We start from the raw sequence: 12,378 nt of genomic DNA on the forward strand, positions 1-12,378 counted from the left end.
CACTCACTCACTCACTCACTCACTCACTCACTCACTCACTCACTCACTCACTCACTCACTCACTCACTCACTCACTCACTCACTCACTCACTCACTCACTCACTCACTCACTCACTCACTCACTCACTCACTCACTCACTCACTCACTCACTCACTCACTCACTCACTCACTCACTCACTCACTCGCTCACTCACTCACTCACTCACTCACTCACTCACACACACACACACACAGATGTAGCTCTTTTAGCATTACACAACTATTGTCCAGCAACAAACACAGGAGCATGTAGACTAGAGTTTTGTCTTTCCGTGTTGTCTTGTTCACCGATCTGTCGGGTCAGACTCCATGCAGTCAGTCTGACAGAAGTGTGTGTGTGTGTGTGTGTGTATGTGTTGATGTATGAGATCAGACAGAGGAAGGTGAGCTGACAGTATGTTGATGTAGTGTTTTCGACAGGTGGCTGCTGTTTCACACCATGAGCCTCTCTGAGTGTCACAGTCCGTTTGTAACACACACACACTCACGTCTCTAACTTGTCTGATCCTCTGTCTGCAGTCGTGAAGATGTGTGGGCATGGCTCTCAGACTCCGTGTTACCACGGTTACTGGATGGACCTGACCTAATGGAGAAGACGGGCAGCCTTCTGATAAGTCGACCCCGCCTCCGACAGCTGAGAGCTCAGCCAGGTGCTCCACCACCACATAAACACAGCTACTTCATAAAAATATAGATAAATATAATATATTATAATAAATATAAATATAATACAATAAATATAATGTAATATTATTTATTTATTTTTTACATTTATTCAAAGCAACTTATGGAGAAACACATTCTTTAGAGGATAATTCATATGTATGTTTTTATATATATATATACTTTTTATACAAAATATAAACACTGGATTTAGCGGGTTTAACTTTCATTATTGTTGGAAAAAAATAATAACAAAGGCATCAGTGTCTGAGCAAATGCTGAGTTTGAAGCAGAATATTGTTGTTTCAGGAAAGCATTACGTACATAAAGCGGCTCATTTTCTGCTTTTATTACCTTTGATGGTCCTGTGCTCCTGGATCTGCATAAGACTGTATAAAGAACGTCATAAAAGAGGTATAAAGAGGTCAGCACTCGCAGATGGGTGAAATGTTCTTTAATTTTCCCGAGAACAATGAGAACGACAAAGAGTGTTCAAGCAGAGCTGTCAGACTGAGACTCAGAGCATTTCATTCTGACTGAAATTGATTTTTCCTCACAGACACACACATTCATATAAGGTGGATGAGTAACAGGTTCAGAATACACTTCAGTGACCAACAAACTTTGTTCATTTACATTTTCACTACATACAGTGTTGGGGAGTAACTAGTTACATGTAACTGAATTACATAATTACAAAACAAATGTAACTGTAATCAGTTACAGAGAAAATTTTGTAATTAAATTACAGTTGCTTATGCAAATGTTTACGATTACAAAGGGGTTACATCTGAATATTTTCTCACACATACAGATTTGATTAATTTCTTTGCCAAATTGCATTGACTGTTCTAAAACATGAGACACCAATGTTTCAGGAGTTTAGGACACATGCTTATTCGATAACTGTTTTATTTCCTATTTGGGTTTATGTTTATGTTTTATTTTTTAAATTAACTGTTTTTTTTTTTCATAAAGGCATTGTTAGATGCCAGTGTTTCCTGTCATAGCTATGCACAGATTTGATTTCAAAAACAGTATCATAGCTATTAATACTATTTCTTGTTATGATTTGCTAAAGACTGATTTTGTAGTGGCGGTGCTTTAAAATTGAATTATTATAATCTTAATTCAAGTGATGAAGAATTTGGAAAGTCTGACATCAGTGTTGAGCTCTACTGTAAGGTTAACCCTGCCTGCTTTAAATGTTTTAAAATGATTAAAAATTTAGAAAAATTTCGGGGGGAAAAAAATGAAATTTAAATTTAGAAAAGTAATCAAATGTAATCAGTTACATGATTAGTTAGTTAATAAAGTAATTGAAATAGTTATTCTACTAATTACATTTTAAATAGGGTAATTTGTAATCTGTAACTCGTTACATTTCCAAAGTAACCTTCCCAACACTGATACATTCTTAGGAAACAAATAATAAAAGCACGAATCACTCATGAACTTTGACCCCCATCTTTCTTGCTGTCTTCCAGAATGCCCCGGCATTGGCTATTTCCCAGCAGCCTCGTGGTTTGGGTGTGTCCCGGCCGGATGGGCGGAGTCAGCCTCAGAATTGGTGCAGAACTGGAGTATCAGTACAGCTCAGAGCAGCGGGTGAGAGTCACATGATGCATTTGTCTTCTTTTATCGGCCAAACTGAAAATCCCAGGATTCATTACACAGGAGAGTGAAATGTCAGTTGTGAGTTGAAGCTCCTGTGCAAACCATAGGATGGTTTGGGGAACAGGGTGAATTTCAACTGGCAAGGCAATTTAATCTACAAGATTAAAGAAGCTTTGTTCTTCCATGACACCACTTGTAATAACTGTTGTCATCCAAATTTGGCTTTTGATCTCTTGGTTTTTTGTTCTGGAATACAAGGGTCAACTAAACTGGAGGCCGTCAGGCTCCTGGATCAGTGTGCGTTCAGTCTGTACAGATCTCTAGCTGAATTAATCATGACCCAGGCTGATCTTGGATCATGTCTTCTGGTTCAGAGGTTGTCTTTGTTTTCTCCTCTGCTCTGGAGCCTCGTCCGCATGTCAGTGAGATTCTCATGCAGGTTTGATGTGTGTACAGTGTGTGGCACTGGGGTCAGGTGTCTGTCTACAGCAGCGCTGGATTCGTGCAGGATCTCAGCAGGACCATGCAGGACTCCAGAGCTGTGATCAAACAACTCAACACACACCAGTGGCTCGACCCGCTGTGAGTATAAACTCACACACAGACACTGATATATACAGCCAATGCATACTAATTAGTTAGTGAGGAGATGCTCAACAAAAGACTGTGGAAGGAGGAGGAAGTTGTTTTGGAGGGAACTTGTTTTATATTGACTATTTATTGCACACTCATTTGCACCACACAATAGGCCTTTTAGGAAATTGATCAAATCAAAAAAAGAACAACAGTTGGCTTCTCAAAACTGAGCTCAAAATGTATTACCAGTTATCAGTCGTGAAATTATTACCTAATGAAAATAACTTCATAATTGCTAGATTATCAGATACATTATTTAATATTTTCGAATAAATTATTTGTTTTTATTAATTAAATACATTTTTGATTACCAGATTGATAAGCAAAATGTATATTTTTATATTATATTGTATTACATTAGATTAGATGATTTTTTTTTTCTTGTTTAGGCATGTCATAATTCATTGCTTTATTTAAAGATTTAAAAATGTAAAAAATGTAATTATTTTTAATATATATATATATATATATATATGTGACCCTGGACCACATAAATCTTTTTTTGTAAAACATGTTTTATTATATTATATTATATTTATTGATTTTTATTATTGTTTTCTCAATTATTAAATTACTACAGTATTTTATTTTCCTGTAGTCTAATAGACTGGAGGGAACGATACTGAGAACAACTGTCCTCTGATGTTTTGTGTGTTTGTGTTCAGGACCAGGGCTCTATTCGTGGAGTTTCCCCTCTATAACATCAACACCGATCTGTTGGCCGTCTTCACGTTCCTGCTGGAGTTTCCTGTATCTGAGCATGCTCAGTTGAGTCTGGACCTCAAAACCTGCAGCCTCCACACGCTCAGTCACGGCATGGACCTGCCGCTGTTCCTCACGGTAACATCAGCCAATCGCAAAACACTTTTGAAAGCTGATCCTATTATTTCAGTTTTTTTTTTGCTTTCTGAACAAAGGCAGAGGTTCATTAAGTTCTCTCTTTCTCTCACAGCTCCTCCTGCTGGTCTTCGTGATCTATTTTGCTGTACGTGAGAGCGCGGTTGCTTGGAAACAGGGGCGTGGCTACTTCCTGCGTTTGTGGAATGTAGCAAGTGTTTGCAGTCTGCTGTTGGCGATTTGTGTCGCCTCGCTACACCTGAGCCGCTCTGTACTCTCCGCCCACCAATGGGGGTCATTTCTACAAAAACGGGACACTTTTACGGATTTCTTTCCTCTGGCTCAGCAGAACCAGGTTCTGACCCAACTCAGCGCGACTCTGCTCCTCCTACTGGTTCTCAAGGTGAGCAAATGGCAATCAAACCCATAACTTTGGCATTGTTAGAAACATGCTCTACAGTTGGAGCTGCAGAATGCCATGCCTTAATAAATGGTGTAGCGAAGTCTCTACTATAATTTTTTTCAAGTGCTTAGAAATATGGAATAGTGTGAGATGGTGTACTAGATGAAGTTCAGAACTGATAACTACAAGAATGAACCATTGTGCCCTTGAGCAAGGCACTTAACCTCAGGTTATGCCAGCGGGATTGTCCTGTTAATTAGTTTGTTCGGGACAACGAAATGAATGCTAAACGCACATCTGCAAAGTCATAAATTCCCACCTCAAGTTCTTCTCCTGTACACATCAGTCCAGACATCACTAAATATTTAAAGGTTCTGTATATAATATTGACAGCTAGCAGTCCAGTCCAAATTCAGAATATTGGAGGGAGTTGTTTCTCCTGCCCCTCCTACTCAGGCTCGATGCTCATGTGGGTTGCCAGATTGAGCACACGCAAGAAGAACGAGTGCAATTAACAATGGAACAGATGGATGCTGAGGCTTTTTAGGTTGGGTAGAATCTGCCGTTTCTGACCCAGTTCGTTTGCTGGCTTCCATGGCTGCGGTACACAGTGTTTTCCGCCAACTGGCAACCCGGTGTGTCGAAATACTACTGGGTAAATTGGCAGTGGGTGAAATCACAGAGACCACAACAAAAACAGACATTCCGACACAGAACGTACATTTCAAAGTAGAATAACTGGCTGTTGCGTTGTTTTTCAGCAAAACAAGTATGTGAATTTAGCAGGTCTCCTAAATGTCGGCAAACATATTATGGTGTTTTTTTAGGGCTTCAATTCTCAAAGAATTGATTCTGAGCGTAGTTTTTAACAGTAGACTTTGATCTACAGTAGTCAGCATTTGAAGTGCATCAAAATCTTTCATCAAAGTTGTCCTAAAACCTAAAACCAAAATGTGTTCTTATCTTAGAACAACTTTGATGAACTTTTTTGATCCACTTCAAGTGTTGACTACTGTAGTTTTTAACCGCACTCTCAAATGCTCATGAAGAAGAGCGCTTGTGCGTTCAGCTGAGTCATGTAATTGCACCTCGGCTCAGAATGCTTTTATGACGCCAGATTAATGTAAACAGCTCACTGTAAAAACCCTTGTGATTAGCTTCAAACTTTTCAAACTTTATGAATGATTATTTTAGGTTCAAGTGTGTGTAAGGAACAGGAAGCAAGCAGTTTGCAGAGTACGGCTGTTTCTAAAACATGCAGTGCCATCTTCTGTTAAAACCTAAGCTCAGAATCAATTCGAGAGAGAAATGCGATGCATTTGGAAAATCTCAGAATCGATGCAGAATTTCTCGATTCGCGATGCATTGATTTATTTCCTCGGCCCTAGTATTTTTATGCTTTAGTACAGTCAAAAAATCTTGAATAATTCTACAATAATTAATGATATAAAATACAAACCGGCGAGGCATTATTTATCACTCACTTCATTTATCTCTTTTTAGGCATCACACCAGCTGCGTTTCATGAGAGAATGGGGGGTTTTCGGGAGAACGCTAAGGAGATCTTTCTGGGAGCTGCTGACAGTTGCAGTCACTCTACTCGTGTTCCTGTTGGCATACTCACACACCGGACACCTGGTTAGTACACACACACACACACACCATCTGCAAAATGATTTAAACCACATGGACTCATGGTTCCTTGGTAAACACAAACCTGTCAGTGTTTTTTCTGGAAAATGAATAATGCATTTTGTCATGATTATACCGGTGACCTACGCGCATCAACAAATTTCGTACTAATGCAGAGGAAACGAGTACAATTAAAGACATTTATTAGATGCATAAAGGACTTGAGTTCATAAAAGCAGCACATCTCCTTGACGTCAGCCAATTATTTATCTGAACTGAATGTCCGTGTCTTTTAACTATGTACATAACTGAGTGTACGAGGACCTTGATTCTGCCTGAATTACAAATTTCCTAAATTTTCCTGTAAAACTTGGCATGCTGAAGTGACCTTGTGTATAAACTGGGTATTGTTATTAGTTGTTTGTTAAGCCAAGCATCACCATTGCTGTTACTCATACAGAGGGATTTGAGCAAACACACAAAACTAATGTATTAAACATCAGGGCATAGCTTCTTCATGTGGCTTGCTAAGGAGAGTTGTGCTTTTAATTTTTAAAGAAGGTGCAAAATCCCATAGACCAGAATATTATAGAGATTTGGGGTTGGGCTTTTTTGACTTGGGCCAGTAAGCAACCATCACTTCAACAACCACATAACAGTGCCCTAGCAACTTCTTAACAATTCACTGATGACCGTATTGTGGGTTCAGTTGTCTGTGCCTGTGTACTCATTTGTATACGCATGTTTGTGTTTGGATCTGAACACACCACCCTTCCTTAATCCTGAATTATTAAATTAAAATTCCAAGAAATTCTAGGCTGTTTACATAAAGAAAGTGCAAAAAAAACTTTGACACAATGGTGAAGCGGACACAAGAGACTGTTAAATTATCTCCCTCACTCAACTAGAATATTTAATGGGTCAATTATGAGCCATTAGTGAACATTTTATATCTCTTAAAAGCAGTCTGTTCTGATCAATAACTTGAATATTTATTTTCTGGATTTAGTCCAGAACTATGTATAAATTTTTTTTTAAAAAGTTTAGCAAAATCTTAAGACAAGTACGATCTTTTTTTCCTCCCCTCTAGCTTTTCCACTCTGTCATGGAGGGCCACGGAACTGTTAGCTCTACTTGCTTGAAGTTACTAGGCTCTAATGGGCGTGGACTGTTGTCATGGCGACCGGACAGTGGCTCCTCTCCATGTTCTGCTTCCTGTTTCATCTTCTACATTAGCTTCACTCTCCTCCGACTAGTTTTGCTGTGGCTTTTGATCTCGCCGTTGCTAAGGAACTATCGTCGGGCAAGGGCGGAACTGTACCGTCCAGCCGTTGACCTGCAGGACTATGAAATGGTGGAGTTGTTCCTGCGACGCCTCAAAATGTGGATGGGGCTCAGCCGTGCTAAAGAGGTCTGTGTTCTTCCATAATACTCAAGATTCCCTGCCCTTTTGTCAAATGAAAGGTGTTACCAATGTAGCATGTCAAGAATTAGGTCTTCTAGCATGTATCTGATGTATTTATGAACTCTGTGTAGGTTTATGGAAACACAAGTGGATGTTTCTACCCGAGGCACTTGTTGTTTATCCACTGTTTTTTTTGTTTTTTTACCAAAATTGAATAGCTCAATTGATCCCATTTTCCCTTCCATATATTGGTAGTATATTTGTAGAGGGTTTTAATCCAAAGCAATTTGCAGAGCAAAAAAAGATTCCCCCTGAAACACAAGGTCTTGATAAAGCAGAATCTTAGTAACTTTGGGTATGGCTAAAGCTCAGGGTGAGTAAATGGTTGCTGGTCAAACACTCCAAAGAACGAGCCATGAGCTGTTACCATTGGGTTCTTACCCTGGGTTGTTCCCAGGGGATTGTCTTTAGAAAATTATTCAGTAAGTTGCTTTGGATAAATGAGTACTTGCTTCTTACCTACTCTCTAGTATGTTGAGTCACATGTCCTCCAGATTAAACCTTCATCGCATGCCTTTGTCCTTTAAATTACCACCACCTTCTCTTGACCCATTATCCCTTTCTTCCCCAACAGTTCCGGCACAAGGTGCGGTTTGAGGGTATGGAGCTCCCTCCTTCACGTTCCTCTTCAACTAGTGACTGCAAGTCCTTGTGTCTTCCTCCTCTGGACACTCCTGTGGCTCCCCCAACTCCCGACAGCATTGACGGAGGATCTGAGGCCTCCTGGCGTCCCACATCCAGCAGCCCTTGCAGTTTGGCTGAAGCCCCAGGTCTAGGACTTGGCCTCACTTTAGGTCTTGGGGTGATAGTTGGAGGCCAAGGCTGGAAAGAGAGAGCTGAGATGGAGGCAACACTCCGCAGAATCCTCCCAGCATTCGATGCTTTGCTTCTGCAGCTGGACCGGGTAACCCACGCCACAGAGGAACTGTATCGAACAGAGTGCCACCTAGAGAGACTGCTGAGGAAGAGTAGAGGACGGGGCAGAGGGGTACGCCGCCACAGAAGTCTGGAGTCTGCAGGACAGAAGAGACATAGATACAAGGGGACAGACAGGAGTACACAAGTGGCACAATCTCCCCTGAGAACTGTAATAAGTGCACCTGCATCTGAGAGAAATCCTCACAAGAGAGATCGAAGGTCAAGGAAATCAGAGAAGTTCTCACAAATCACAAGTGCTCTTACCACAAGCCTCAATAAGATGGACTTGAGTCCCCACAGGACCAATAGTCTCCAAAAGACTCAAGAAACCCCTAGTACCGAGGTGGTAGATGTTGACAAGACTGAGAAAGGCCCTCGCAAGGCGGACTCGGGTCCCCTCAAAGCAAGTCCACCTGAGGGGGACAGTAGTCAACCTAGAGGCCAAAAGGCTGACAAGGTTTCTCATAAAGTAAAAGGAACCTCCAACAAGGTAGACCCAAATTTCCAAAGGGAATCTGAGGTTGCTGGCTGTGCCAACAAACCCATCCCTACCCCTGTTCCCACTCCAGCATCTGCTTCCTCAACTGCTCCTGTTTCTGCCATAACTACCCCTGTACCGATTCCTCGCTCCCATGAGTGGATTTCTCCCACCAACAGCGAGAACCTTCCCTCCAGCGTGTTCCGGCACCCTGCACACACTACTACGAATCCCACCCGCAAACGCAAGCACAAACCTCCCCCACTTAAAAATAAGGTGCACCCCAACCCAGACAGACCTATCTCAGGACACCCCAAACCTTGAGACCCCAAGGTTCCACCAGTCAGTAGACAAGTACAGGCAAGGATTTGGAATTGAGTTGTAAGGCTTAGGAACTCGAGGAATGTTGAAGCTCAAGGGTTACAGCATTTCATGAAGAAAGGAGGACCTGGTGACAGCAGGTTTTGTAACCAGGCCCTCAAGAAGAGCGAAAGCAATAAAAGTTGCTTAAAACCAAATAATACACCATAGCCTTAAGTTCCAACCCACAAGTCTTTTGATTTGTAATGCCTTACTAAAAGTCTCAAGATGGAAACTGGGTGCAGGTCACCATGGTTTCTACAATCCTCAAGAAGTTCCAGTTGATGCAAGTTGCCCTTTTCCTTCCCCACTTGCAGTGACCTCAAGTCCAACCTCTTGACCCTGGTGGTCAACTGGGTTGAAACCGACAAGAGCACACCTTGTGCTGTCGCAACAACAAAACAAACTCTTGAAAGAGACAATGAAGGACTACAACAGCAAGCCTGTTGATGCAGGATGGCTAAAGCTTGATGGTATTTGTTGTACAATGTTTTTAGTTATGTTTGATGAAATGTTCTTTTTTGTGTTGTTAAAGGAAGCTATCTTAAGGTCATCGGTATATGTATCGCCCATTTATGCAGAATAGGCACAGCTTATTCGAAAAGGGCTCACACTGACAAACTCGCACACATACAGACATAAAAACACCCTGATTGCAGGTACATATTTGATGAGATTACATAAATATAGAGCTATGCTTCGAGGTACTTATGCATAATTCATGCTTCTTAATATAATGGCATGTTGCGAAAAATAGACACAAAAACATATCAGAAAATATAAGAACTTTTACAATTTACCCACTTACACTTATACACTCACACTAACATACTTCTGAAGAGGCCATCAGGGTGCTAAACAACTAGTAATCCTCAGGATTTCAAATATATTTCTCTGACATAATTGCTCACACAGAGCTCCATTCAGAGGTTTCTCAGAGCGAAACGGACCAGAGGGCGAGTGAGAGAAGATGAAATTAGAAGGAAAACTGAGAGAAGGGAAAGCATGTCAGAAAGTGTGAATTTAAAGGGAGACCAAAAATTTGGTATAACGTAATAGTAGGACATGAAATGTTAGATGAAGTAAGGAAAAAGTTGAGGCAGAATTAAGACAAAGGTACGTCCCTCATTCAAGCACAACTCCCAGAATTCTCTGTATGGGGATTTGTTATTCCAGCAGGTAAAAGCGATGTTCCATAAAGCATTATTATTGTTAAGTAGTTGTTATTAAGTAGTTTGTTAATGAATGAAAAACCAGCTTATGATAAATGGAAGTGTGTTTGTTGCTGCCTTCTATGATGTTTTGAATTTAATTTAAAAAGCACTTTGTATTGATGTTTTAATATGAATGATTGTGACGGCATCGGTGTGATTTAATTTGAATGTGTTATGGAAAATGTTTTGCAGAAATAATAAAATAAGCTTGGTATGAACATAAGAGATAGTTACAACAGCATTACTCTCCGTATAATTTTGCCAAAGCTTGCAACTCAAGTAAGAAATAAACTTGTTTCTTTTGAACTTAGCACTTTATTGCACTGTCAAGCTTTAGTGCTTTGCCATATTTAAACTAGTATGTACTATTTCTTCACATACAACTTTCCAGAACTATTCTCTTTGAGTATTATACACAAGCTGCATCGGGATATTAATTACCATTAATTTTCATGTATTTGTTTCTACAATGTGTTGATTTTATGTCTCTTGTGAAGTACTACATTGGTATTTACCGTGATGATGCTCAGGGTCCCTCTTTTTAAAAACCCAAACTAGGATTTTTTGTTTTTTTGTTGTTTTCCGCTTTAAACAATACATGTATTAAGGTCTCATATATTGAAATTAGAGTAGTTGAGAGTGATTTGATGATTAGCTTAAGCACTCGAAAATATCCACTACAGGGAGTTTTGATTCTGTCAAAGGTCACTTCCACTACAGTAACGTTCTTATTCAGGCCATTCCAGATGAGGTTTAGAAAGGTCATGTTTATCTGTACATATTGGTGTGCCCTGATGTAAATATTGTATTCGAGTTTGATTGCATTGTTTTAATCTCGTTTGCCTTAACCGCACTGAGTAGAAATTTCAGTACACAAAATGGATCGCAGTATGCACAATCATTTCACACAAATGCTTTGGCCAAAGGAAAAAATAAGACCCAAAAAAGGTATGAAAGCATTGCTATTTCCAACAGAACTACACACAGCACAAGCAGTCATTTTAAAATATAATGGCTTTTTAGTAGTTCTTTGCAGGAAAGTATTGCCGCTAAAATATTTCTTACTTTTTGTCAGAAAAAAAAAAATCATGTCTGCCATTTCAAACCAGTCACAAGTGCCAAAACATACTTGCATGCAATATTGTAAAGTCTTATTTTTTGGTATTAAATGCTGAAGGTGCAGTAATGTGTTGATTGCAGGTTTGACATTTTGTGTTGAATTGTGCTGTTGTACTTGTAACGTTGTAGCACTTCGCTTTACATGCTTTTGCACTTGACAAAGTCAAATAAAGAGTCTGACAGCTGAGCGTCTGTGGTTCCTGTGGGGCTTCAATTCAAGATATTGATTCACCATTCTCTTGTCTTTCAAATCACAACTAAAAACTCGTCTCCACCTAACACTATCTTTTGACTTACATTTACATTTAGTCATTTAGCAGACGCTTTTATCCAAAGCGACTTACAAATGAGGACAATAAAATGAGGACTTCTAATGTTTAAATGAACAGACAGTGTTGAGTGTAACGCATGATTAATTAATTACGGTAATTTACTTACATTTACCTTATAAAGGCAAAATAAGGGATTGCTCAATTTTATTTGTTACTTCTGATGTAACTGCATTAAACATAGGCTATAGAACAATTATATATAAAACAATAGTGGATTTAAAATAAGAAACTAATATTAAATGATACAATGTATGTTTTAATATAACCTCTACTTTGATCAGTTCAAGGGCAATTTCTGCACTTTTTTTATATAATTTATTTCAAAGAATTAAAAGACCTATCCTTGTTGATTTAGAAAGCAATTAGTAATACATAATGCAATATTTTTAGAGAGAGCAATTAGTACAGTAATCTAATTACACTGTTGAAGATGTAATTGGTGGCTAGAAATTAATTACTTTTTTTTTTTTAGAGTAACTTACCCAACACTGCTAATAGTGAAGCGCTTTTCACACTCAGCCCGTGTTATTGTCGTTCTACACCGTGCTTTTAAGGTTTATGAAGTTTATGAAACCTTGCTCCGGAGAAGGGTTAGCGGCGCATTTGCTCTGCCAAACTTGTACAGTTTGAAAAGATTTTATTACTAGATGCTTAGCAACAGTTT

The 12,378-nt window shown here is 39.5% G+C and overlaps 1 protein-coding gene across 1 annotated transcript in view; it reads left to right on the forward strand.

The window, feature by feature from the left end:
* Positions 1–11,567, forward strand: part of LOC107729871 (polycystin-1-like) — a 111,397-nt gene extending 99,830 nt beyond the window's left edge. Inside the window, exons 40-47 of the mRNA XM_016540597.1 lie at positions 560–690; positions 2,191–2,311; positions 2,777–2,902; positions 3,622–3,796; positions 3,909–4,196; positions 5,700–5,834; positions 6,919–7,239; positions 7,868–11,567. Coding sequence (XP_016396083.1) covers positions 560–690; positions 2,191–2,311; positions 2,777–2,902; positions 3,622–3,796; positions 3,909–4,196; positions 5,700–5,834; positions 6,919–7,239; positions 7,868–9,013 — 2,443 coding nt within the window. The 3' untranslated portion in view covers positions 9,014–11,567. The remainder of the gene's footprint in view (positions 1–559; positions 691–2,190; positions 2,312–2,776; positions 2,903–3,621; positions 3,797–3,908; positions 4,197–5,699; positions 5,835–6,918; positions 7,240–7,867) is intronic.
* The last annotated feature ends 811 nt before the right edge of the window (positions 11,568–12,378 follow it).

The sequence above is a fragment of the Sinocyclocheilus rhinocerous genome, unplaced genomic scaffold (assembly GCF_001515625.1).
Source record: "Sinocyclocheilus rhinocerous isolate Xijiao unplaced genomic scaffold, SAMN03320098_v1.1 scaffold313, whole genome shotgun sequence".
NCBI lineage: Eukaryota > Metazoa > Chordata > Actinopteri > Cypriniformes > Cyprinidae > Sinocyclocheilus > Sinocyclocheilus rhinocerous.